General features: G+C 44.1%; 1 protein-coding gene across 1 annotated transcript; it reads left to right on the top strand.

Annotated features, from left to right (window-relative positions):
- Window positions 1-770: 770 nt before the first annotated feature.
- LOC106650248 lies at window positions 771-27,002 on the top strand. Its single transcript, XM_023461641.1, has 2 exons — window positions 771-1,087; window positions 25,067-27,002. Exons 1-2 carry the CDS (start codon window positions 1,037-1,039, stop codon window positions 26,804-26,806), a joined length of 1,791 nt encoding a protein of 596 aa, XP_023317409.1. The 5' UTR covers window positions 771-1,036; the 3' UTR covers window positions 26,807-27,002.

Raw genomic sequence — 27,002 nt, forward strand, 5'->3', positions numbered from 1 at the left:
TTTCTTGATTAGTGTTAGCTGCGCTTCGGATCGAGAAAAAGATGAATTTTTATCGATGTAAATTTAGCCGATGAACAAGCAGAGGAGCCGTCAAAGAGGGGTAACGAATGGTTCGTCTAACACGTGAGGTGCAACGCGAGCACAGGTAGCCGGCATTGGAGCTGTCTCGGGTGCATGGAAGTCCAACTTTTGAGTGGGAGTCGCAGTAGCACACGTGTGCGCCGAATGCACCTATGGTACATCACACACAATGGCATAACGTAGGATTATGACTCGATCGGAGCCCGTATATCCACCAGCTCGCGCACGTACACCAATGTGCGTCGCGTATACGTGCATACAACGCACACACAGAGATATATAGGCGCGCGGACATGTGGTTATACATACATACGCGCGAGGCTCGAGAAAGAGAGAGAGAGAGAAAGAGAGCCTGGGATATTATATAGGCGGGTGCTATCAGCTGAGCGCGGTACAGCGGCACTGCTGTACGGAGGAGAGGAGAGCGGCGCGGGTCGGTCTCTCCTGCAGCAGCCGCGGCATATACGCGTGTGTTATGCTGCTGCTCTTGCTCGAGAGAGAGAGAGCGTAGCGCGTGCGGAGCTTGACCCGCTGTCAGTTGCCCGTGCCCTGTGCTACGGTTAGGACCGATCGCACCCGATATTGTATCCTCATCCCCGCGCGGAGACACGCACGACTCCGTCATCACTCCGACGATCCGCTTAGTACCTCTTCTTCTTCTGTCTGTACCGGATCGATTTTAGCTTCGTTGTGCCATATTATTATTAATAATAATAGTCGAGCTACGCCTAGCCTGGAGGACTGGCCCCCTCCGAGGCCACGACCGATCCGATTCGCTCGTTCCGATTTTTTCGACGTTCCGTGACATTTTCGTCCTGTGTGCGGAAGACCTTTCACGGATTGCAGCCCCACGGAGTCTCGCACCTACCTCGCGGCTGCACGTAGCGTGTGCAGCGATGCTCGGCTGCTGCTAACAACTGTGTGCGGGCAACGACGAAACAGCGCAAGGGAAGTTATGGCGAACCCCAGATTTTTTCTCCGATGGCACGTCACGCTTGTCGCAACGGTGAGTACTATTCGTGCATAAATTGATCCAATATAAGTTCTCTCGCTTTTCATTTTCCAATATTAATCTTTCGCTCGGTCACTTTCTAATTTAATAATTCGTGTAGGATTTGTTCGCTCAACCCTTCGGATGTGCGAACATCTATTTAGCGGGGGGGATAAATAAATATAAAAATGGGAAAATACCCATATCGTACGTATATCCTACATAAAAGTCCGCTTCGCTGCAAGAGCAATAAGTGCCTATGCCCACAGTGTCGTGATAAATATATTATGTCGGATTGCAGTAGCAGCCGTCATCGCGATATTTCTATTCAAACTTTTAGTGTTTTACGATACGCGTTTATTCAAATCCATTTTCTCGTACGCACGACTTTCGTAAAGGATTAAACATCTCTTGGCATGTTTTCCTGTATGCTTCGATGAAATATATTTACGTCTTTACATTAGTTAATAAAAAAATGTGCTAGTGGTAAGGTACGGGTTTACCCTTGAATGGGATGACTTTACGTAGTGACTCCCACCCAACTCGTCACAACTAGGTCACTCGTTTGAGGAAATTATTTACGCGCGTAGCTACTTATGGTGATTGGCAGGACGTGCGATCGTATCGTGATTCAACACAGCGCGAGCGAGCGACTGTTTAGCATAAGCGACTGCGTGTGCGAGAGAAAAAGTGTAATTGCAATAGTAGCGATGATGATCGGCTGGCACAAATCCTCCCCCATTTCCGCCAAAACGTTCATCGAGCTTTCGCAGCTCCGTAGAAAAGATACACTTATTACACGGATACATATAGAGCTAATATATATTATAGCTATGTTGGTATAACGCATTAATAATTTTGGCGAGAAAAAAAAGAGTCTTTCGCACGGCTCCTCGGGGCCCGTGTAATGTGCAATCATCGTCAGACCGTTACATGCAAACACGTATACATACGGTGTGTATAATATCCGCGGCGCGCCATAAAGCGAGCGAGCTCGGCCGATTCACCGAAAGGATAAGGAAAAAGCCCTACTTGAGAGCTCGAAATAAGGTCAACGCGGTTGTATCATATACACGTGTGTTCATCTCGATTCTCGCGCTACACGCAGGCCCGTGAATATAATGTACGGGCGACCTTAAAATTCCTCAAAAGCCAACGCGAGTATTATGGGCCAAACGCGAAAACGTACCGAGATCCCATCCGTCCTCTTGGAGCGACGAGTTTTAGAGGCATCGATCGATTAACTTGTCGATCGCATCCATGCATTTCCGCACGAATCGACGGATTAGGGCCCGGTAAATATCGGTACGAGCCAGTGACACGATCGATAGACCCCCGTACAGTACATCGTATCGATACAGATCGTAATAAGCTCGGGTGTAACATTGACGTATGCATTAGCTGACTCGAGGCGTATAGAGAACTGCGCGCGGAATAACTGGACGTGTCACGTGTATCGATGCACGTTATCGCGTGCGTGAATTGCGCTTTACGCCGCGCTCCGCCGCGACAAGTTACGCGAGATCGTCAAGGATAATGCTCCGCTGTTGCGGCCGATCCACGCGCACTTTTCTTTCGCGCTCCTACATCTGCGATCTTTGTCATCGTAATATAGCTCGCGATTCTTACAATTAATGCTTAGTGGACTCTGTGCAGCCGAGCCTACATAACATTAACGATACCGTAAAAGTGCAATAGCGACTATCAGACTCTCCCAATCGGTGCTTTTCCGAGTTTACGCGAAATCATTTTTCATCGAGATACCACTCAATTAGAAAGATGTGCAGTTTCAAACGACGTTGCTAGCACGTTAATCATGTTATCGCGCCTAGACGACAAAAGCTTCGTTACGACACACAGCTGGGAAAAACAAATGATCGCGGCGAAAGTCATTACGGGCTCATTCGTCGCTCGCTCATTGAGCTTCGGAAAGCTCGAGCCACGAGGCAGCTCTCGAAGAAACCAGATCTCTCGAGTTTCTCGCTCTCTTTCTCCATCAAAGTGCCTCTTCCGACAAGTGCTTGTAAATACTCGAGGATTAAAGCCGTGAAAAATTCAATCGAGCCGATCGAGCAGCTAAGTAAAAGCCTACATGTACGGCCAAGAACGCGAACGAAAAAGAAGAAGGAAGAGAAGAAGAAGCCTCATTACAAGCTGTCAACATCATCCTAATTACATATACGTATACACAAATTAGGTACACGCATACGGGCTGTGCTACACGTGTATACGCATGTATAATAAGCTATATCGAAACGACATTTCGATAGGTCGAGTATGGCTCGAGCCGGTGCAAATTATGCAAGTGAAACAGCTTCGAAAAAGATACGATCGCGACAAGGGCCGATTGCTTAGCACGAGACATTTGTCGATACAAGTCGTTGCTTGCACGGAAATGACTTTATTCGCACGAAGAGAACGTAAACTTGGACAATTTCGGATATCGTTAGCTGTGTCCGGTTTTGTAAAGAAACACGAAAAACTGCAATGGCCTGCCCTGAAATTTAGTCGCGAAGACAGTCGAAGTCAGATCACTAGCGGCATCGTAAAAGCTGTAAGTTGTCGTTGGCTGCATTCGTCAATGGAAATGTAACTAGATGTCGTGGAGCAGGCACGCGAACAGCTCGTCAGAATGCCAGAGAATACGTATTATACATGTAACAGTCCTGGCTCGTGGGCACTCCTCTTCGCACTCGGCTCGGCATCCACGATTATCTTTTCTAAGCGCGCAACTATATCACGTTTTATAATGTTTCAACGCACGTGTCCAATGCACGTGTTCGCGCTCGCATGCTGTAAAGCCGCGCCATAATCAATTAAAGATCGTAAATATATGCACACAAGCACATCGTCGTATATATATTTGAGGTGCGCGTCGCAGGTATACGTACTGTGTACGTCGCACGACGCATATGTAGCAACGACATATATATTATAATAAAGTTGTGTATTATAATACGACAGCGTGTATAGGGGAGGCCGAGTTTTGAGCTATATCGTTGCGCTCGATCGCGCCCGAGCAGCAGAGGCTGTGCGCGGCTACTCGACGAGCTCAACTATATATACACAGGCTGCATAATATATGCATGCGCACGTGCCGCGACCCGACTGCGATCCCAAGCCCCGCGTCCAGTACTGTGCTACCCATATAGATTTTCGTCCGAGCGCATACGACACGCGCGTCCTCGCGCGTCAGCGAAAAACGACGCACTTTTATCGCGAATTCGAAAATCCGCGCCAGAGCCACGAGATTTTATTTATTTCGCCGAGATCGGTAGATACGTGTGGCGAATCGGTATTTTTTGTCAAGGCCACGACACTGTATAATATACGTGTGCCTCGAGTGCGCGCACAAACAGCAGCAGCCAGCAGCAGGAGCATGAAAGAGGCAGCAGAGAAACTTGTGAGCGCGCTCCGATTTCGAATCAGAGACAACGTCGCGTCCAAATATATATAATAATGCACCGTGTGTATGCCAGCCCCTATACTCTTGGTCGTCCGGCTATTATATTAATAGCGATATGTTTGTTTACCCACGCACACACACACACACACACATACTTACTTACTTACGCGCACACTTTCGAATCATAGTCCGCGCGGCGTTCCGATCGGAATTCATTAACCCTGAATCATATACGAGCCGCGCGTACAATATATACTCACACATTTATACACATATTTATGCGCAATAAGTCCTGCATCCGGATATGTATCTGCCGCCTGCTCGTATATTCCTTCTCGCAGCTACACTCCGCATTATATATATCGCATGGGTACTGCATGGGCGCGAGCAATAAAATGTGCCTTTATACCTTGCGAGTAAAGTACTGTATAAAGGAAAAACCGCATCTTGTATTATGAATATCGAGTCGCGCGCGCGCGAGAACCTTTTTTTTACTTCGTATACGCTCGTGAGAGCCCAATTCTTAAGGTCAACGTGAATCTCTATTGTCCAGCAGTTGCGCAAGCCCTCGGTTATCGAGTAGGCCCACTGCCGACGGAAATATCAAAATGTGAGCGTACACAGTTGTCGAATTACTCGTATGCAAGAGCTACGTTAATCCGCTCCTTTCTTTCTTCGAGCTAAGCCCGCTACAAGCCGATTTTTCATATCCCGTACGACTCGACGTTGAGAAGCGATTCTTCGTAATGCCGATTGTTTCGCCTTTTTTTCACACGTACACGTTATAATAAATTTATAGCGTCCTACACCAACACCACCGACTCCTATGCGATCTTTTCCTACATGTATACGTATAGCGGGTCAGCGAGCGCGCGCGCGAGACCGTTTATTTATTTGCGCATCGAAACTGGCTAGGCGTGACGTCAAATGTATGTATAACCGCGCACAACTATTCTCTGTATCACTGTAACAAATTGATACGCATTTTTGAGAATCGATCGACGGCGCCTCGCATACATTTTTTTGCAAAGTTCAGTTATTTCCAAGAGTCTTATTGTTCGAAAGCTCGCACTTTCGTGACGCAATTCGTTTTTATCGGCGCTAGCAGTCTCGTGATAAATCGTTTTTGCGTCAATTTTATGTAATTCCCGCTGCGCTACGTAAGCCAAATAATTTCATCGATTGGACAATCGACCGGAATATATCGTGAGATGCGTCGATGTAGCATTAGTTGCCTTTTGTATAATAGATGTATTATAGACATTTATTTCCGGCTTGGAAATAATCGCAGTAAGGACAGCGTAATTGTAAAATCAAAAAGTTTGCCGTACACGTTGAAGATAGGCTAATAAATTCTGGTGCAGGCTCTGGTTTAGTTGTTGATTTATTTAAGAGACTACCTTGTTTTAATTAAAGATATAGTCTCACCCCATATTTCCTGTCAGCCCCAACAACGAGACATTTCCCGTCCGCAGACTAAAAGAGAGAGAGAGAAGTGAGATATCAAGCGTGCGCGCAGCGAGCTCAACTAACAATCATTCAAAGTGATCCGGTCTTCCCACATCCAGGCACTTCTTGTTCCCTTATAGAGGTTGCCCATAATGCTGCGTAGATAGCGTATGCGCCGTATCACAGGCCAACAAATTAACTTGTCACGATCGGGAATTGAGACAATCAAAATATTTTTATGCCAAATTAAACCGAGCTAAATTAAAAGGAAGTGCCTGCTTCTGAGCCAAATATCCATGTTCGTAGGCAACTTGGCTCGCTCGTTTAATTATTACATGGGCTAATCTATCGTCGCGATCGCCTGCTTTTCCATGACTCTAAGCAATGCTTTTTTGCATTACCACGTAGTACTTTTAGCCGCGCGCATACGTCTGTGCCCGTTTGTGCCTGAGCTTCAAGGCCGCACGCCGATACTTTTTAAGATGTGCGTCCGGTTTACCTTCTTTTGTGTGTGCGAGTGTATGTACACACACGAAACGGGCATATACGCACATTTACAAAATGTGCGTATACACGCACGCGAGCCCATGATTTATAGCCGAGGTACTTTAAACCAAATGAAATTTCATCCGATCCGCTTGAGTTGCGGCGTTGGATTTTTCATCTTGATACCATTTGACGGAATGTTCTTAAATGTATATAGCTTATATATATATTTTTGCATTCCACAGTGGACATTTTAAATGTGTGTATTTTAAGCACGTCCTTGTAACGATTCGATCGCTTTATTGCTGCATTCGTCAATTTTTGACACTTTTATTATTCGCTCCGTAGCTCTAAAAACATATTAGAAAGTTTGGGCTTGCAGTATCTATTATGGTGACTACAAAACCTGCAAAGTTTCTTATCAGCAATGATCTATGGTGAACTAGACGTTGCATTTTTTCAGAGTTTGGTTCGCAAGTGGCTACCTGACTTAGGCAAAGAATAACCAAGTTTGAAAAAAAATAATACAAAAATTTAATACATTTATTTATTGTTTAAAAAAAGGCCAATCGTTTAGTTTTTTAATTCTCATAAGTCAATGAACGTCTAGAAAAACAACAGTGATATTCCTAAATTTGAATATATTATGCTAACGAGCTGCAAGCGCAGCAATTATTATTGGCCAAACAGCAGGTGAGCATGGCGCATAATATAGGAGGCGCCGTTGCTCGATTTTTTTCACTAGACTCCGACGCCTTTGCCAAATGCTCACGAGTTCCGTGCTTTTTTATGGAGAAAAAAAGAGCAACGCAAAATATGAACAAACAAAATCTCGAATTAACAGGCTCACGTACGAGATGCGGAATTTTTATTTTCGATCATTAGCTCAAAATTTGTCCACTCTATGGCGCCCAATTAGAATCCTTCGTACTAATCGAAACTACATGAAAGATCAAATAATTTTCTACCACATTGGCAATCAGTTTTAATATATTTTTGTTTCGATTCATAACAGGTGGTTGTCTTTTTTGAAACGTCATTTTCAATTTGATGTTAATTCATTCAACGTAACATTTTTGATTTTCAATGTTGCAATTTTTTTAAATGATTTATGTAACAAATGTCTAAAATTGACATTTTTCGTCACATAGCTTTGCAAGCAGCAAAAACTTCTTATTTCAAAAATATGGGTCAGAATATGATTGAAATTCGAATAAATTCTTTAAATTTTATCTTTTTCTCAATTCTTTCGTCCATTTAATATTATTTTCGCTTATGGAATTAAAAAATAAAAATATTATACATAGTATGTATTACATACCTATGCCTTCTGAAAATGCAAGCTCAACTTCGCCTTGGTAGCTAATTGCACCGGCTCTGGGACATATCTTTTTGGGACTTGTGCACGTAATACACTATTACATAATATTTCAATTGATTGCACCACAATCACTGATTTGTAAAATTTGATTTAGTTCTATCGTGGATCCTGTAGAAATGTTTGTGTCAAGGCAATTTAATTACTTAAAAATTTCCCATCCTCACATTAAAAGTCTCGGAGTAGCCAAGTGTTGATTCCGAAGAGCATATTTTGAAGGAATCAAGTTAATATTTGAAAACGTATTCAAACGGACTCGTGGTGGCTTGCATGTATATAAAAATTCCTTGACCGACTCAATTGCTCGGAATCACAGTTTGCTACTGTCACGCAGCGAAGAGAACAGGTTTGCAGGATGAATCGGTATTTTTACGAACTTACATGGCTTTGGCAGGGAAACATATAATAGCTCCGTATCATTATGGGCGAATTAGGAAATATCTCTGACCGTTTGTTCGGCCAATAATTTGAGATTTTTAATATGCTGTTGATTCGACTAAACTCAAGCTTCGAGTTCAGGACAGAAGACCTCGAGCAAGGCCGAGGACAAGGACCTCCCGAAAAAACGCGTCTATATAATATTTAAATGAATACTGCCACAAGCTGATAGAAACGGTTAAAACTTGTTCGTTAGTTATTCCGCCCCCGGTGGGTCTTTCCCAGTCTCTTCTTTAATATACATATCGTTTCGTTGCAATTGTCATTTTCATAATTATGCAGTTTTCAAATATTGTTGACCTTTCAAGCTCTGCACCGGTTTAGAATCGTAACGTGAGATGCATCGGAATGTTCATATCGTCCGATGTGTCAGTCATTGAACTGTTCTTTATTCACGTAGTGCATAATAGTGTAATTAGTTATTTCTCCCCAATTTTCATAATTTACGCGCGATAGCTTAACTCGACTCGTGTTTGCGAACAAAAAGTCAAAAAAAAAAAAAAAATCTGAGAGCATGAGAAAGCCTAGTATGACTGCCTAATTCGCCGAGTCCGAACTGCCTCGTGCGTACAGTAGTTATGCAACGTGAGTATATGCGCGACAAACAATGGTGTAATCGTTGGCAAGGAAAAAAGTCACAGCAGCTGTGTACTGTGACTAAATGCAATTGACGGTCAGTAGTTTTTATCATATTTTGTCAAAGCTCGGAGAGGCTTTCATCAGAAACCAAACAAATCGTTACAGTCATAGCTGGTTGCAACAAAACAGCCGTGTTTTACAGTAATCGGGCTTGTGAAACATTCGGGCTACACATTGTCGCGGCCTATGCGCGCTGCACGTTCGACTGATTCGCGGCCTGGATGGATGAAAAATATAAGGAAATGGATTACGTGCGTCTCGCGCTCATATATCGCTCTGGGTCGTATAAAAGCATGGCCCAGCTGGCCTAGGACAGTCAGTAGAAGTCGGTCAGCGCGAGATAAAGCGTCCGATTAAAAATGTCCGGTAAAAAGTGCGCAGGGCCGGGCTCGCGGGTCCTGGTGGTGCTGCTGGTGGTGCTGGCCACGCTGGCGTGGCGATCCGAGGCCCGAGGTCTGACGTACCAAAAGGGCCAGCAGCGGGGCGACCTCGAGGTGGCGGCCAGCCACCATCATCACCACGGGCACAGCAGCGAGGAGCACGGGGGCCACGACCATCACGAGCACCACCACGACGAGCACGGCGAGAAGGGCGAGAAGGGCCACCACAAGCACCACCACCACGAGGACGGCGAGCACAAGCACTACGGCAAGCACCACGACGAGGGCCACCACCACGAGCACGGGGGCCACCACAAGCACCACCACGACGAGCACGGCGAGCACGGGGAGCACGGCGAGCACGGCCACAAGCACCACGGCGAGAAGCACCACCACAAGAAGGGCCACAAGAAGGGCGAGAAGGTGCACGGCTACCACAAGAAGCACCACAAGGACGAGTTCCACAAGGACCACAAGTTCTACGACGACCACCACAAGGGCGGCCACCACGAGAAGCACGGCGACCACCACGAGCACCACGGCGCCCACGAGAAGCACCACAAGAAGGGCCACCACCACCACTCGGGCCACCATCACGATCACCACGGCAAGAAGGGCCACCACGACAAGGGCCACCACGACGAGCACCACCACGGCGAGCACGGCAAGCACGGCCACGACGAGCACCACCACCATCACGAGGAGCACGGCAAGAAGGGCCACCATCACGGTCACAAGAAGCACCATCACTCCAAGGGCCATCATTGATCCTTGCCTAGCTTACCTATACCAGCCGATCTCTTGCACAATTTATCTAATGACTCTGATTGATCGCTCTGGAATTATTTGTACAGTTCTTTAGGTTGATCGAATTCGCCTAAATTATCCTAAGCTTAAGTCGTCGCTCGCTTTTCTTACTATTTTTATTACTTATACTCGTGTATCGTTTAAAGTGTTCAATAAAGCATATAAAGATCTTAAGCGAAAAAAACGAAATTTGTCTCTCTTGCTTTCGCTTCGTGCAGATTTTTTCTCCGTCTCTTTGGCTCGCCTGGACGATATCCTGGGACACCCATGCCTGTATACGAGGCTGTATGGGCGTCGGCAATGCTCCCAACGAGGAAGAATCCTCCCGATGACTTGGGCATTGGACCTTGGCGATCAGTCCGAGATATAAAGATATAGAAGTCCGCGCATATAAAAATGAGAGGACAAAAGCGAGACGTTGTGCGTCGAGTCTGCGCGAGGGAAAAGTACCTCTATTTATTCCTCCCGACTCGTGTATGCTACAGAGTCGGCGAGCAGCTCGGCAACGCATTTATATATAAGCAACATACTTATATACATTTTATATATACGTAACAGACAATAAACAGCTGCAACGATCGCGAGAAAGAGAAAGAACCTCTGCTTGCGGTGGCGTAAGGCGAAGGGTATACAAGCGCGCCCGACATATATACGACACGTATATAGAAGGGCCCAACGTGGCGCACATGCCATGCACGTGGCATTGAACGACCTTGAGAAATCGGTTTTCTTGCACGATCATGCGCTGCACTTCGACTGCAGTCTCTGCTACGCGCCACCTTCTCCGGTCTTTTCTTTTTTCCTCTTTCTCCCTCGCTTTCGACTCGAGCTTGAATTTTGAATATTAATGCGCTGTTTGTATGTGCCTTTGGCTCAACGACTAACGTGCACATTATTTTTTTATGTTTATTAGTCCCTCAAATCTTTAATTTTTGTTCAAGTTTAGCCAACTTTTCGGCATTTTTTTAAACTAGTTGTGGAACTTCTTCCTAATAAACCGTCGATCTTTAAAAAAAATGAGTATCTTTGAAAACAAGAAATAAAATTGAATAGATCTTCACGAACTTTTCTTCATCGAGAAAGCTTGGTTATTGTGTAGCTAACACGCTCTAATATACCATTGAAATTAAAATTTGAGGGGTGAAAAACGACGAATTTGTTAAAAATAGTTTTTCAAAATCAATTCAAGCTATGTTTTGTTTCTCAAATGGTACTTAGATGGTGCTTAATCGTTGGATATAGTGTTATTCACCTATGTCCGTAAAATATTTAGTAGTCGAAAGTTTAGGAAATTCAGAACCACTATGAAAAAATGTTGCGGACGCAGGTTGTCATTGTTGAATTTATATAAAGTTTCTGAAAAACTGGAGTATTACAGCTCATTATTCTTTCAGTATAAATTATTATACTACTGAACTACTTGGTGCGACGCGATATTTTTTGGCCTAACACCTATTGAAAAGTGTGTGTTTAGCAAAGGCCCGTGAGACAGTAATCTGAGAAAATATTAAAACAATCAAGGCACACTTTCTGCATTAAATTTTACTTATAAAAAATGAAGTAACGCGATATCTGTGCGAGTACATTTATAAACGCTCTTTATACTCGCCACGAGTGCGAATGCAACTATCTTTACTTCTGTAATTACCATCCATTCAAAATATGTGGCAAATATATACGCTGCATTGCCATTTATATTTATGCAAGAGCAAAGGCTGCGTGAATCGAATAAACATACGATTAATCGAGAGGTAAATTTTAATGAAATCTTATACGCTGTATCCATTAGCGCGATTGGTACTTTTTGCGCAGAGAAAGGTGGAACCTCCCAGCTGCCTGCAAATAGCCTTCTGCATCTTCTCTGCCGTACGCAAGTTAGTTGAGCACTTTTACTCATTCAATGTGTAATCTTGCGTGTAATTTGACTCTGATCTATGTTTATTAAACAGATTAGTAGATTACGTGCTAGGGAGCAAAAAAGTGGAACGCCTCAAAGTACGCCTAATTAATAAAGATCGGTTGGAACGAAGCCGAGTCTAATAAACATGTACTCAAAGGCTTTCCATTTTTTTGCTTGCATATATACTATTTTTCGCGAATCTTCTAACAGAAATCAACTTCATTATTTTGGCTGCAGAGCAAATAGACGAGTTTCGGCTGGGGGGCATAAAAAAAAGAATAAGTTTCATAACGATTTGAACAATCACTTAAAATATAGCTACAGCAATGGTTGTTTGTACATAATATGTGATTTCGTTTTGGCGACAGCTTTATGCATGGGTAAAGACTCTCCGAGGGATTTAGATATTAAATAGTATTTACAGTGTCAAAATCTAAAATCATAATCGGAACCATTGATATTAAGAGCATCGAAATTGTATGTCACTTTGAGTATGGTGTAATGTAAATGTATTACATAGGTACATGTATAATATACTATATTATATATTTTCGTCCGTTAAACAAGATTTAATTCGATCGATCGACAAGGTCGATCGCGAAGCAAAGTCAAGGACCCGATCATAATTCGTGGCGATTTCGAGCAGCTGATCTCGTGAAAACGGTACCCACCTAAAGCGTTTAGACAAAGCGATGACGAGGTCAAAAATTATAGTGGCTCTTTGCCAGTGAATTAGACTTGATCGATATTCATTGGCAAGCTTTGATAATTTTGCTGCAGTATCTTTAATCAGTTCTTAAAAATAATTCGGCAAAAGAGATGTCGGCCTAAATAGCACGAAAGCTTTTGAATATTCGACATGAGATGCATCTAGGACACAAAAAGGGCTGAATAATATCTTGCGCTGAAGCTGTAATGTTAAATGTTCGCCTCGATGGTATTTCAAGGTGAGAATAGCAAAATGCTTAACACTTGATGTTGTATTTGACTAGTGTTTGGATACGTTTCTCGCTCATATACATGTCTCTAATTGCAATCTGTATAAATTATATTGTACATAATGCACACGACTCAAGGGAAAAAAGGGAGTAGTAATTATTTTTGTCTGCAATATCGAGCCGTTGGCTGGTAGGACGCGTATTAGTCCTTTGAATTGAGTATGCGTGATTTTAATTAACGACGCCATAAAGGACTCGTGAAGACGACGACGAAGCAACAAAATTTGTGATGTATGTGTCGCTTGTAGTTACCAACAAAGCTGTCCCTCAGACATACAATTCTGACAAAAACTTAATTTCATTATCTCTCGAGGTCAAGCTTCCAGATATCTCTCTCTCTCTTTCACTTTTTCTCTCTGTTTCCAAACTTGGCTCATATTTCGAGTCTTTCGAGAGTAAGAGCTCGATTAATTTATTAAATGCAGTCAAATTTTAAAGAGTTGGCTTACGCGCTGCGAGGAATGAACCGGCCATGTACACGAGCGCACAGGCATTTATGTCGTACTGCGCAGGTTTGCGAGAGTTTATTTCGATCCACGCGTGCGTACACCTCTTATCTCGACGAAAAATCATAACTGACACATTAATTGCAGGAGCACTAGTGTAATTGACTTTAATTTAGTTTCGCTCGTTACCGACGACTTCATATAATCTTGCAAAGTTCATCACGAAAACGCATATAAATTTTAAATAGCAATATCATCAATATTGGCGAGAGTACGTTATCGGGTCGCTCGTAAACATTGTCGCGCTTTTGTAAAAAGACGCGTACGGCAAAACGACGACGTCGATCGAAAGTGCAACGACTCGCGGCTGGGAGTCCGCACTCGAGCACCACGTATACGAAACGAGTTGGCCAAAAATAACCGGCGCCTCTGGACTGCACCACCCTCGTCTTTTCCCCACAGGCTTTCGCATATATATTCTGTTATACTCGCGTCGAGCGAATGAGCATAACAACCTGTTGAGCGTATCTCGAGTATACACTTTATGCCCGATGTCTGCGTTTAGCCAAGTGTCACTTGCCTTTTCTTTCTCCTTCCTTCTGTTTTGTTTTTCAATGCCGTATTCGCTTTATTTCGGAGTTGAAAGCAATGAAATTATTGCCGGCGCCATCGCGTCCATTATTTCATGCAAATCAAAGGAGCAACGAAAATCGAAACTCCGCATTCGACTTTCGGACTCGTTGATAATTTAGGAGGTGCAAAGAGAAGCTGCATTAGAGTCAAAGAATTCACGCTATACAAAAGAAGATAGCTGTGAAGCTTCGCCGTTTTTTATCGTCGGTGACTGTGCGATTCATCGATATACCCGTAACACTTTGCTCTCGTCAATTAACGATGGAATTCAAAGTAAAAGTAACCGAGCTCTCAATGCAACGTTTCTTTAATCGTTTCGCACATGACACTGCAGCATACAATCTCGATCGCATCGTCGCATTCTCTTGTTTTTGGCAGAAACAAAAAATGAACAATCAATAACGGTCGTAAGTGGTAAGTGAACGGAGTTGGACTCGGCGATATAAACAAAAAGCTCGTGCAGGATTTACAGGGACTACGCGAGTACGAAAACCAAACGCTCTTTGTTTTTGCCGATAAAAGTTGCACTTTTGTCCATTGTTTCTCGTTTATAGATGCGATATTTATCGGTGATAAATTACTTCTGTCGGTTACAACAAATCATTGAAAGTTAATCGGAATTGCTATGCTCTATCACTCGTTTCGATGTGTATTTAATATATCAAAGGCGCGAGCCGAGTTTAATGAAGTAAACTGTCGATGAACCGCTGCGCTCATAGAACAGTTTTCAGAGCTTTTATCGATTATAATTAATAATGCGCAATATCGATAGGTGCGAGGTAGGGCGAAAGCTCGTAACTCAATTACTGTCAATCGGCCTCCGAGGGATATTTTTACAATGTAGCTGTCGAATGTAAAACCGATAACGTAAGTCGCTGGAAAATGGCTTTTATTTTAGATCCGAGCAGGGAAAATATTACGGAATAGAAGTAGCAGCGTGTAGCTACTTGTACGTACGTCACGATCCCATCGAATCAGTCGCTCATATGCGCTGCACTCGAGGTTTGGGTTTTATTATTGATACAGAAACGCGTGCTGCAGTTGCACGTGGTATGCAGGTGGCTATTTATGTATACGATATAACGCAAGATTTTCGTCGTGAATCAACCTGTTGGCGCGAGATATCGGCTCGGCTCGCATTATGCATGATCCATAAGCGCGCGAGCTGTATTGCATCGGGCCGCGAAACGAATGCAGCGAAGCTTTCCCGACCACTATATGTGCAAGCAGCGACTTTATTGACTCCTAGCAATTGTGCAAAAATGTATTTATTTTCAATTATTATCAGCACTGCCCTCGTTGAGACTTGCACGCAGCCTTTTTTCATGATACATTATACAGAGGTATAGGATAAGGTGAGAACGACGACGACAACAACAACAGGAACAACTGGTCTGCGTCGGTATAGAACACGAGCTCGTAATGCCCCGGCGTATAGACTGAAATGTTGTTTACTTTCATTGTTGATGAATGATGTGGGCAAGATCGCGAGCTCGAGCTGCAAATATCACCGAGTCCTCTCGGTGCCGTACATACATTACATACAAGATATACACGCTTATATGCATAAGATGTAGCTGCGCGCACGCATGCAGCAGCAGCACATAACGCGAGTGCGCACGAGTTTGACAATGTGCGTGGAGCAGTGGAGGAGCTGCTGCTGCTGCTTGATGACCTTGAGCGAGTTCAAGCGGTGGTGGTGGTGGTGGTGGTGGCGGCGACGGCAGCGAGATATTCGGTTTGTCTTGAATATTTCTCTTTTATAAGCGAGTGCATGTGTAGCTCGATCGCGCGAGGATCGTTCATTCGCACAAAAAGGAACAATTGACGCGTTATGCTGCCGCCACTGCACACGGAATACGTGGCCTTGATGGAAGGCGAAAATTCGCGCTCACTCGAGCTCGAGCTCGCTCAGTCATTCTCCCTGCACACACATACACACACACATACACACTCATGCTCACACGTATTATAAATATCCTGCGAGTGGCTAATTAGAGATGCTTTTTTCGAGCTTCATTTTATTATACACAAGCACACTTACACACACACATACAGAGTCACGGCATCTCACGCCTATGCGGACTTTACTTTCTTGCGACGTGTAAAGGTGATCTCTCGAGACCGATCGTACACCATATCCTGTACCTAAATATAGCACGTCGAGCTCGAGTCGTCGTCGTCGTCGTCGTCGTTATACGCTGCAAATCTTGTATAATACGCGTATAGGAGGCCGTACGACTACTTTTAACAGTTTACATTATATAGAGCTGCGCTGCGCTAAAATCCATTCCAGGGTTAAATTTTACAAGTTTCGAAACGATTATCGCGTGGGCGCATATACCACGGCGCATTTGAATTCCTTGTTTAATGAATTCTCTCCTTTATTATATATATATCGCTGCCGAGCCATACGCAGCCGAGCTCGGGCTTTTTTCTTCCTCGCCTCGGATTCGAGTGTGTCCAGCGGCGCAGGTCGATTATGCATATGCACATAGCTGCAGCACATATATATGTATATAAAGTTGCTTTTGCCTCGGTCGATCGCTGCAGCGCGTGCTCCTGCATATGCATACGTTCGAGCGCGGAGATATATGCAGTCCGTATGGATACACTGCACTCACACAGACAATGACAAAATCAAGAGACGAATGCAGGAAATTTGCGTAGGAACTGTCGCTCGTCGATAGGTGTGTCGCCAAGAAAGCTTACCGAATAAAAGTTGGAAAAGCCTCGGCCCTTTACCGCGTCTATAGGTATACGAGCGGCGAACTTCTGGTGCGCAGAAAATTGCACACTTATTTCCCGTTATATTCTCGCGCACACACACGTGTCTAATGCAAGCGAAACGGCCACGATAAATCATTATTGGCTCGTTGTACACGAGCTCGGGCTATTACGCGCGCGGCTATACGTGCTCGTAGGTACCTACATATCGCGATATTGCGATACCGTTGTTGTTGCTATACGTATAAGAGCGTCGAGCCCATGAGTGCAGGAGCGCGAATGTCGATCTGCTCCTATCTGACGCTATCTCCGACTGTTTACATATTACTCGTGATCCTACGGCAGCTACGTAGAGTCACCCATAGAGGCTCTATGTAGGACTGCACTGGCGGGACTGGCGATTCGTACCTGCTGCACTGCATTACGTTGAATTCGTTCATTTGCCGAACGCGTGTACCGTATACTCGTTTTACTCGCACATGTACTTTTCTTCATATAATTTTTTTATTATTGTCATGCGTGGCGAGGCATGTGCGCTCGACGCCCGTAATATGGTCTACGCGAGCGGAGCACGTGCTCGGGGGGGTCGCGGTCGCGGCTCTCCTACGCCTATCCACGCGCGTCCACTCGAGTCCGGTACTGTATGTATGTATACCTGAAGCGGCTCGGCACATTTCTGTACGTTATAATGTGGACTTGGCTGCCGCGCGACCACCTTGCCAACGCATACTACAAGTAGCCTACACGTATCTCTATAGGCAGCTATTTCTCTATATTATATATTGTGCATAGGTTGCTCCCGTGCCGCGCGCGCGCAGCTCTATTATACATATATTCGCGCTCCTTTCACATGACTAAACGAGCGCGGCTCTGTCTCGGCTATTATGACCGCGGATTCCGCGCATATTTATCATCTCATCTATAATGCCAGCTCCATGTAGCCCTCGCGATTACACCTTTTTAACGCTATACGATGTGAAAACACTACCGAAATTTTACCGCATCTTTCGATGCTTCTTGTACGCAGGACGCAGCTTTTTGTTCTTGCCGTACGAGTAAACGTCAATTTAAGATATTTATTAGGAGAATGAGTGAACGTAGCGTTGCCCAACCTTTTATAGCCGCGCATTATTATATATTTTTTCGTATATTACACGAGAAAGAGACGGCCTTTGCTGCAGCAACTTTATCCTTTGAAAACTTTTGACAATGTGCACGCCTCGTGGAAACTTCGCAATTGCCGCAAAGGTGTATCAAAATTCACTGCTTTCTGAGCGAAGTTAGCCTGCAACTATACTCTCCGAATCTTGAGAAAGAAAATCCTCAGCGATTCTTTTTATTTTTAACTTTGTTTTTCGCCTCGTTTGTGTACTTACTTTAAAGGTACAAATATGAATTAAGTGTCTGCAGGATTCAATGAATGACTTATAATTATGAATTGCGTTAATTAAAGGTTCAAAGTGATGGTTACTTATCCACGAAGATAAATGATTTCCAATATGTGTGGATAATTTTATTTTTCCTAAGCTATTTAAATTTATATTTGTGTAAAATTAATTTTGGCTGCACAAGTGGCAACTTTGTCAATAATGCGCGAGCCTTGCACATAATGATAATATATGCCAGGCCGCAGATATTTCAGTAATTTATTGTAGGAATGCCGCGTTGATTGCACCGAAGCAGAGATTTTAACGCGCTCCCGAGATTATAAATCCATAAAAGACACGATTGGCGCGTCGCGCGGCGTTTCTCGGCAGATTTTCTCGTTTCTCCGGTGGCCGGTATATAGTGCATAGCGTGCATATAATAGCTTCATTCGATTCGCATCTATCTGTCGACAGTATACACGCTGCTGTACCGTCGCGGAGAAATATTTGTCGGCGCCCTCGCGACAGGCTCACTCTCTCTCTCTCTCTCTTTCTCTCGCTACTTTACACGAGCCGCTGTTGTAAAGCATGTATATGATCGTGTGCAGTGCACCGATCCGTGAGCCAACGCCTCGATGCTATGTTACATGTATACGTACATTATATATTTACCTGCGTATATACGTGCAGACGTATACGAGAGTAACGTTTAATCGTTCACAAGGTCGTTCGGTGAAATAATTGCGATTGCTAGCACACGAATGCGATCGAGAGTCTACCAGTTTTGCGTAGAGAAAACGATCAGCACGAGCCAACTCTACCGATATAATATAATACAAAGGGGCAATACGCAAGCTCGCGTATACTCACGCTCTATCGTGATATTTTTTCATGCCGAGTGCTGAAATTAAAAATCTTTATGAATGAATACAGTTGTAAGATCCGTATAAAGTGTCGAAAAATTATTCTAGCATGAAAAACGACGATTGCTTTCTATACCGACAAAATTCTCAACTTAGCTTTTTTTCCATGGAGATACTTTTGCACCTTACAAGCGATACTTTATTCTTTTCTTATCGCTCTGTGACAGTTGACGCGAGCCGTGCAAATTATCAAACTTCACGCTCGTAAATAATTAATTGATTTTCTTTCATTTTACATGTATAATTAAGTGAATTTTCTTTTGTTCGTGCGTGCGATCGGCGAGCGCAGTCTTGACGCTGCTATATATAATTATGCAACTTTACGATTGTCGGGAGGAGAAAAAAAAGGCATTTTTTATTCATAAACTCGCGATATATTATTCAGAACTTAATTACCCTAACGAGGCACTCACGAAGAGAGAAAAAAAATTAATTTACTCGCGCTACGTAGTCGAGCGAAGGAGGTATAGATAAAGTTTCTCTGATAAATCAACCTATAATATTCATAGCGAAGAGTAGCTGCGCCGCACGTTTCATATATTATATTACGTATATTACACGTATGCGCGCACTCGTAAATATATAATATATATAATGCACTAGTCGTCGATGATTTGCATTAAAACTTGAACGGAATAATCGCTAATTGAATTACAAAATCGCTTTACGCGCGAGCACGCACGCGTCTGTGTCTGTATGTCTGTGAGCCTATACATATAGATGTGTATCCAGCATTACTGCCGACTTACGAGCCAACCCCGGACATTTCACATCGTTAACTCAATTAACAATATTGTGAAAATGACATAAAGTAAAAAAGCAATATTATATTTATATTTGCTTGCCATGCAAAACACATTGAATGCATATTTTAATACTACATGGCTTTGGTCCGTTATGAACTTATGCTTGTGTAAATTCACTCTTAATTGATTAAAAATCAGTCTAAAGCTCTAATCTAATCGTTGAGACTGCAAGTTTCGATTTTTAATACTTCCAATAATACTTATTGCATCCAACTCGTTGAGTTTATTATGAAAAATTGTATTTTATGTTGAAAAATCAATTACAAGAGACACGCGTCAAGTTATACAGCTAATAATCGAAATTATACACGAAACTTATAGTACGAGTTGAATTATATAAACGATTTGATTCCCTTATTAATAAATTTTGTTTTTTCTCACTGCGTAATAAAACCATTGTAAAAAATAATTAATGTACGAGCATGAATTATAATTATTTATGAGTCTGGCAGTCACAGAGGATGCTGTCTGTCTGTGTATTTAATCTAGTATGATTTAATATCATTGAGCTTGATACTTTGATATATAAATATAAATCATTGCATAAAACTGTTTTATGAACACTTAACGGGATCTCTAGTACCCCGATCCATTTCAATATCATACATTATCCATGATTCTCGTTCGCTTTAACTTGATCAGCCCTAAACAAGTTCAATAGTGAGGCATTACCCGTCAAAATCACTCAAGATCGTCTTGAAAAAAAAAGATTATCATGTGTTTTAGTCACTAATTGTTAATTTTGTCGAGTCAGATCTGAAAATATTGTAAAGCGATTTTTTTAGCACAACATCGCGATAAGAGCCCAAAATTTATATTACGCATCAATATTCATTTTCTTTTCAAGGTCACGAAGACAATAAAGTCTCATGCAGTGCGAGAAACTGAAACTGTGACATTAATGGCGTGCAATATACTTCATCAACATTAGCGTCATTGTTGCATTTCAGGATTGCGCGTTGAACGCGAGGTGTTGCGATTTTAGCCCGAAATCATATTGTTGTGATATAACTAGCGCTTTCAATTTCAGTCCTTTTATCGGGTCATTGTAAACACCCATTTAATGAGTACTTGAAAGTCAATTTATCGGCCTACATCGGTGATAATTAATGAATTGAATCGACCAGCGAGAACATAATCAATGAATAATTTCGTTCTTTCGAATAGCTCATTTTAAAATAATATGAAAATAGCGAACGAAAGGAAAAAGGCGTGAAAATGTGCGTTGCAAAAATCGATAGTCACCGGCTATAACGTAGCCATTGAAATTTTCTCGCGGCTCAGCTGCATTTTGTTAAACTTGGTAAAAGTTTCGAATGGGTCGTGCGCGCTTCGGCAACATCGATGGTTTTTGATTCACAACACTCGAAGGGATCGCACCGAACGCGTACGTACCTGCGGTGTATACATAAAGGCAGGCGGTTCGAAAAAAATTTTCCAAATAGCAGCTCGCGATTAAAACGAAACATCCTTGATGAGTCATGGCGCACGCGTCGCAAGGGGGATCGAGGCGGTAGAGAAACTTTAAGTGAAATTCCTCGCGGTAATGCATGTGTACGGCGTGCGCGAAAAGAGATATCGCTACCGCGTATACGTTATACATTATATCATGTGTAAATCGTCGACAAATTTCCATGCGTGACATAATTATTCGAATACATCACGGCCGGGATAATACAGGTCTCATCGATGCGCCGTACATTTTATACGGTGCGGCACTCGAGTTAGTGCAGTCGCGAAAAAATTCCACCGAGCAGCGAGCAGCGATACGCGCTGATTACATTGAATAACTTGCAAATATGTCTACACGGGCGAGCTGCGGCTTATTTATTATTTGAGGTACAAGCGCGTCGGTCCGAGATTATACACTTACGCGAGTTATAGCGAGCAGTGCTCCACGATGCGACTGAAAATCGAAATTTCGTTATATTAATAAAGCTCGCGATTACTTAGGTTGCGCCAAAGAAAAGCAAAAGAAAAGCACACATACGCGCAAAGGAGTTTCGGCGAAGCGTCGATACGCTCCACTATTAATAACGCGAGCGTAATCATCAATCGCGGAGCGAAGGAGAGAAGAAAAGTGCAGCCGTCCTATATGGGATACAGTCGCGCAGAGCTGGACTCGGGTATCGCCACCGTATCTGGGACGTGTATAAATATATGGAGTACCTATATATACGTATAGATACAGGCACGGCACCGAGCTGCAGTAACAACGTTGTAATTTGCCGCGCGCTCGACTCATTGGCGGTGCAGCGCTGCTGCGACTTTATACCCCCGAACGTGATTCGAGCGAGAGCTGCTCGTGGCAGCTTACACGTCTATATACTCCACGGCCTCGGCTGACATTGAAATTCGTGTTCTTTTTTCCGGCCTCTATGGATGTGTAGGAACAAGTGCGGCGCAATCTGCAGCTATGTACGCATTATGCCGCGCCGCGACGGTACTCGTTATATACTGTTTACGCATTCGCTCGTTCGTCCGCCTTATCCGCGCGATTCACGAGCTCGCCCTTTCTCGCTGCCATTAGGCCGGTTTATTGCGCGCGCGCGCGCGCGAATAGAGTGTGTGCCGATCGTCGAGCCATAAATGCAGCGGCTCCTACTTGGCGATCCTTTCGATCGGCTTTTATTCTGCGCAGAGCTACATCCTGAACAGGCCTGACCGCAGACGACTCGACACGCGCTCGCCTTCTCTCTCTCTCTCTCTCTCTCTGTCGCTGCACCAACGCCAACAAAGATACGATATCGCCTCGACGAAACGACCGCTCGACCGATACGATCTGGCGCACTCGTTCGACGCGCTCCTTTTGCTTTCTCGCGCGGCAGCTCGCATAGCGCCGTGCTCTGATTCCCTTTTCGTGTCGCGGCTCACTGCCGCCTCGCGATCATCGGGATCGCAGCCGATCGATGCCGATCATCGACTTGTGGCTATGGAACTGCGTATAACAGTCGCTGGGTTGGTACGTTGAAGCACGAGTAGGAAATTGACTACGAGCAAATTTTCATATAATTTCAACTGTAACACCTCGACTCTTACAGCTAAATAAATTAGTTCATACCCCCTGTTGTATACTTTTTAGAGTCCAAGCGTCGGCATGATCCAGACTCTGACACGAGCTCGTTTGGCCGGATCGAGAAAAATGCGCCTGAAATATCTGGACTCGAGCGTGAAATGTATCGTTATTAAAATGTCCACTCGCGGCTTTACGCAATCGGTTACGAGTACGAAGTCAGAACGATCTGTGTCACAAGTATCAGAAGCTACACGGCTATTTTAACAGCATTAGTTCGACGCACAAAAAGCCTTTTCATCTAGTAAACCCGCTGAAATAACTTTCAAAGCAGAGGTGATTCTCGATTCTCAATGTAAAAATTATAAGTTATAAATTTTCCGTTAACGCTCCATACCATCGGTTTGTTTTATGTAATTTACGTCATTAATTATGAAGATAAAGGGGTAGACGCCTCGAATGGTGATTATGGCACTGGCCTCAGCACCGTATGATTTCTGGTGGACCACGCGTTGTTACATATCTCGGAGGACGCGTGTGTGTGGGGCGACGCGAGCTGCTGTACGCGTCTGACCTCGACTTGGAAATGTATCCTCGTGATTATCAAGCACACGACACTGACCTTATACTCACTTTTTCGTACATAATATGTATGCGTATATAGGTGTGTAGTTCTTTGGCTTGCTCGACAATTAAACAGCTCGCAAACGACGAGCAAGTTTACGAATGTGTTGACGTTCGCTGTCGACCGATTGCCGAATGCATTCCAACGAGTGATCTCATTTTTTTTATTTTTTTTTTTTTCATCAAATTTGATGCCTTTTGTGTAGCAACGCAAATCCTTGAATTTGCTGATAACCATCTAAATTTCGGTTGAACTTTTTTAATTCATTTTCGCGCTGTATTTCTCGTTGTACAATCATGGTATTTCCATTATTCGCTAACTGCTTCATAAAATACGTATATAAGCTACGTATTTATATAATATACAAAGAAGCTGTTTGATTTAATTAATTATTTCATCGAATTTGACTTTGATACATTTTTTATAGTTTTTAAAATTTTTGAAAAATAATTGGTTTAAATAAAAGAAATCCGTATTTACAAATAGCAGGCGGTGAGAGCTCTGGATTCGGATTGCGTAATTGAAAAATAATTTTTGCTGCCGATCACGCATTACAAAATTTTACTCGTTAATACTATAGCTTCCGAGTTACGATTATTGTATCAGACTTTTTAATCTTCGTTTTCAGTTCATGTCAAAAACGTTGTAGTTACTGTATTATAAAAATTTTCAACATTCAGCGTTTTACGTATGTATTTTATTTAGTACGTTTGCTAACTTAAAGTCGCGGTACGGGCGGTAATCATTTCATTGGCTAATATAAAGCTCGATGCAAAAAAATTACATGAGTTGGAAAAGCGTACTGACGCAGTATTTATGCACTACGAATGATGAACTTTTGAACGTGTAAAAAAGGAATCCGCAAAAGAATGCATGACTATATCAAAATACATAGCAGATCGTTCAGGTCTTGGACGTGCGTAAATGTTACATTATAGTGGCGCAATGAAATGAAAAGGCATATTCGTATACAGGACCTTCATTCATACAAAGAGCCAATAACGACGCCAATAAGTAATGTCAAAATAATTGATAGATTTCTTAGTAAACAATTTTTGTTCTGTATTTGCTGAATATGATCGATCATTAATCGTTGGCTTTTGTCGATTAAATCGTCATTACATGCCTTCGAGCCCATGCGTATGTTTCAATTTTTGTTTTTTTTCGCGTTATCTACGGGTATCACCTTGTCTTCATTACGAAACGCTCGGTACGCAGGTTTTTATTTTTTTTTTATAACAGGTGCTTCGTTCGTTCATATGAATTAATTTTATTATTACTTTTATGAAGATGTAAAACTATAACAAGAAACTTTAAACCCGCGGGTAAACTGCTTTTTACAAGTTCTCAAAGTAAAGATCTTGATATAAATTGCTGATCGATGATAGCACCATATTTTTCATTAATTTTGATGGATCTTTAATCGAATGCCTTCGACAATGAAAAATTGAAAAGAAATGAAAAGCTTCGAACGAGTGAATTAATATTAAAGAAAAATAAACTTACTTTAAGAATAAATAATTAAATTATTCGCATTTCATTGAGAGTAATTGTAGTAAAATATTGTTTACAGGTTGTGCTACAAATAACTCTACTATGGGGAAATGGTTCAGCCTTGCCCATTCCAATCCCTGCGAAGAAAAATGACATCCTGGCGGGCACGGACTTTTTGTCGGTCTTCATCAACGGTGCCATGGCTCCCAGGCCGACGCGACGACGTCTGAGTCTTCGCCGCGGACACTCGGCAATGCCCGACAACGTCGCGGCCGAGTCGAAGAGCGACGAGGCCAACATCTTCCGCATCTCGCGGGCGCCGATCACCATCAAGCCCACTCCCCCGAAGCCGAGGACGACGTCGAGCCGCGACGATAGTATCCGATACTATCCGATCAGTCACAAAGTCGACCTGGACAACGCCCATCACAGTTTCGAGACGATCGTCGATGACCTCGGTAGACCCGGTGATATATCTACCAAGATCATATCGAAATCGAGAGATAATTATCCGGTCGCGAGGAAGCAGCCTAGTTATAATAAAACGTCAAATAAGTTAGTTAAGCCCGTGAACCAAAAAATAATAGGTGTAAGCGTGACGTCGTCGGTCGATGCCACACCCCACAGAATCAAAATCGAGTATCGCAACCCGGCGGAGATGTCGTCGATGTCGAGGCCCACCGCGGCAACGAAATCGTCCCCGAGCCTGACAACGATATACTCGACCTCGAGTCAAGTCTCCGTGTCGTCCGCGGCTCCGGCCACAACGAGAACGACGGAGAAAACGAGCTCGACGAGCGTCACCACCGCGAGGCCCGCCAACGCCCTGGTGACGGAGGAGCTCGACCACATCGTCTCCGAGTCCAACCGAAGCGAGTTCAGCGTCGACGAGAAGGGCTCGCAAACGAGCAGCCACGAGAGCAACTTGGTGACCCCGGTGCCAGGGCCGGCTTCCAAGGGCAAGGCCAGCTCGGCGGAGCCTGGGCCCGAATCTCACGAGGACAGCCGGGACTCGGCCACCAGCCATTCCGAGCAGATCGAGCACAGGTACGAGTACGAGCTGTCCAATGGCGCCGAGACGAAGCCGGGTGGCGAGGCCTCGTCGGACGCCAATCGGCTGCCTCTGCTGAGGAGCCAAGGCCGCAAGGTCGGCAGACACTACGAGGACTCGTCGTACAATCAGCCCTCGGAGATCTACAACGTTCGGCAGAACGGAAAGTCGTACGACCCTCAGCATCCGAAGATCTACGGGGAGCCGTCCAAGGTCTACAGCGAGCCAGCCAAGGTGTACTCGGAGCCGGCCAAGGTCTACGGGGAGCCATCGAAAGTTTACGGCGAGCCGTCCAAGGTCTACTCGAAGCCCGAGAAGGTCTACTCGGAGCCAGCTCGGGTCTACTCGGAGCCGGCCAAGGTCTACTCGAAGCCGGCCAAGGTGTACGGCGAGCCGGCGAAAGTCTACGACTTCAACGGGCAGCCGGTGGGCGGCCACGAGATGGGCAGCGGAGGCGAGCCCGAGGAGAAGAACTACGAGGTCGACGAGGCCGTGAGCGTCGGCAGCAACGGCAACATCCACGGACTGCAGCCGTTCACCGAGGCGAGCAACATCGAGGAGGACGGCCACAAGGTCGGCTACGTCGTCGAGGGCCGCAACTATCGCAAGTACCGGGTGGAGGAGCGTACGGCCGACGGCTTCATCGTCGGCGAGTACGGCGTCGTCAGCCACGACGACGGCTCGCTCCGGGGCGTCAGGTACACGGCCGACGGCACCATAAACCCTCGGCTCATCTACGACGCTCTCATGAAGTTCCTCGCGCTCTGATCGAGCCCTGTACATGGACGTCCTTGCGGACTCTTCCTTACTGCCGATCGAGCGTCGTTACGTGCACTCATCCTGTTGTAAAAATAGCGAAAATTGTTCTTCTCTCACGTATATGGAACGTGCGCCAGCTGCCTGTGCCAACGCTAAAGTCTTTGCAGAAAGAGCATGGCTTGTGATAAAGGGAAAATTGAGGTCG

The sequence above is a fragment of the Trichogramma pretiosum genome, unplaced genomic scaffold (genome assembly GCF_000599845.2).
Source record: "Trichogramma pretiosum strain Unisexual culture from Peru unplaced genomic scaffold, Tpre_2.0 scaffold4, whole genome shotgun sequence".
Classification (NCBI taxonomy): domain Eukaryota; kingdom Metazoa; phylum Arthropoda; class Insecta; order Hymenoptera; family Trichogrammatidae; genus Trichogramma; species Trichogramma pretiosum.

Coding starts and splice junctions, on each gene's coding strand:
- LOC106650248 (XM_023461641.1), top strand. CDS start 1,037: ATGGCGAACCCCAGATTTTTTCTCCGATGGCACGTCACGCTTGTCGCA. Junction 1,088..25,066: donor ACGTCACGCTTGTCGCAACG/GTGAGTACTATT, acceptor TATTGTTTACAG/GTTGTGCTACAAATAACTCT.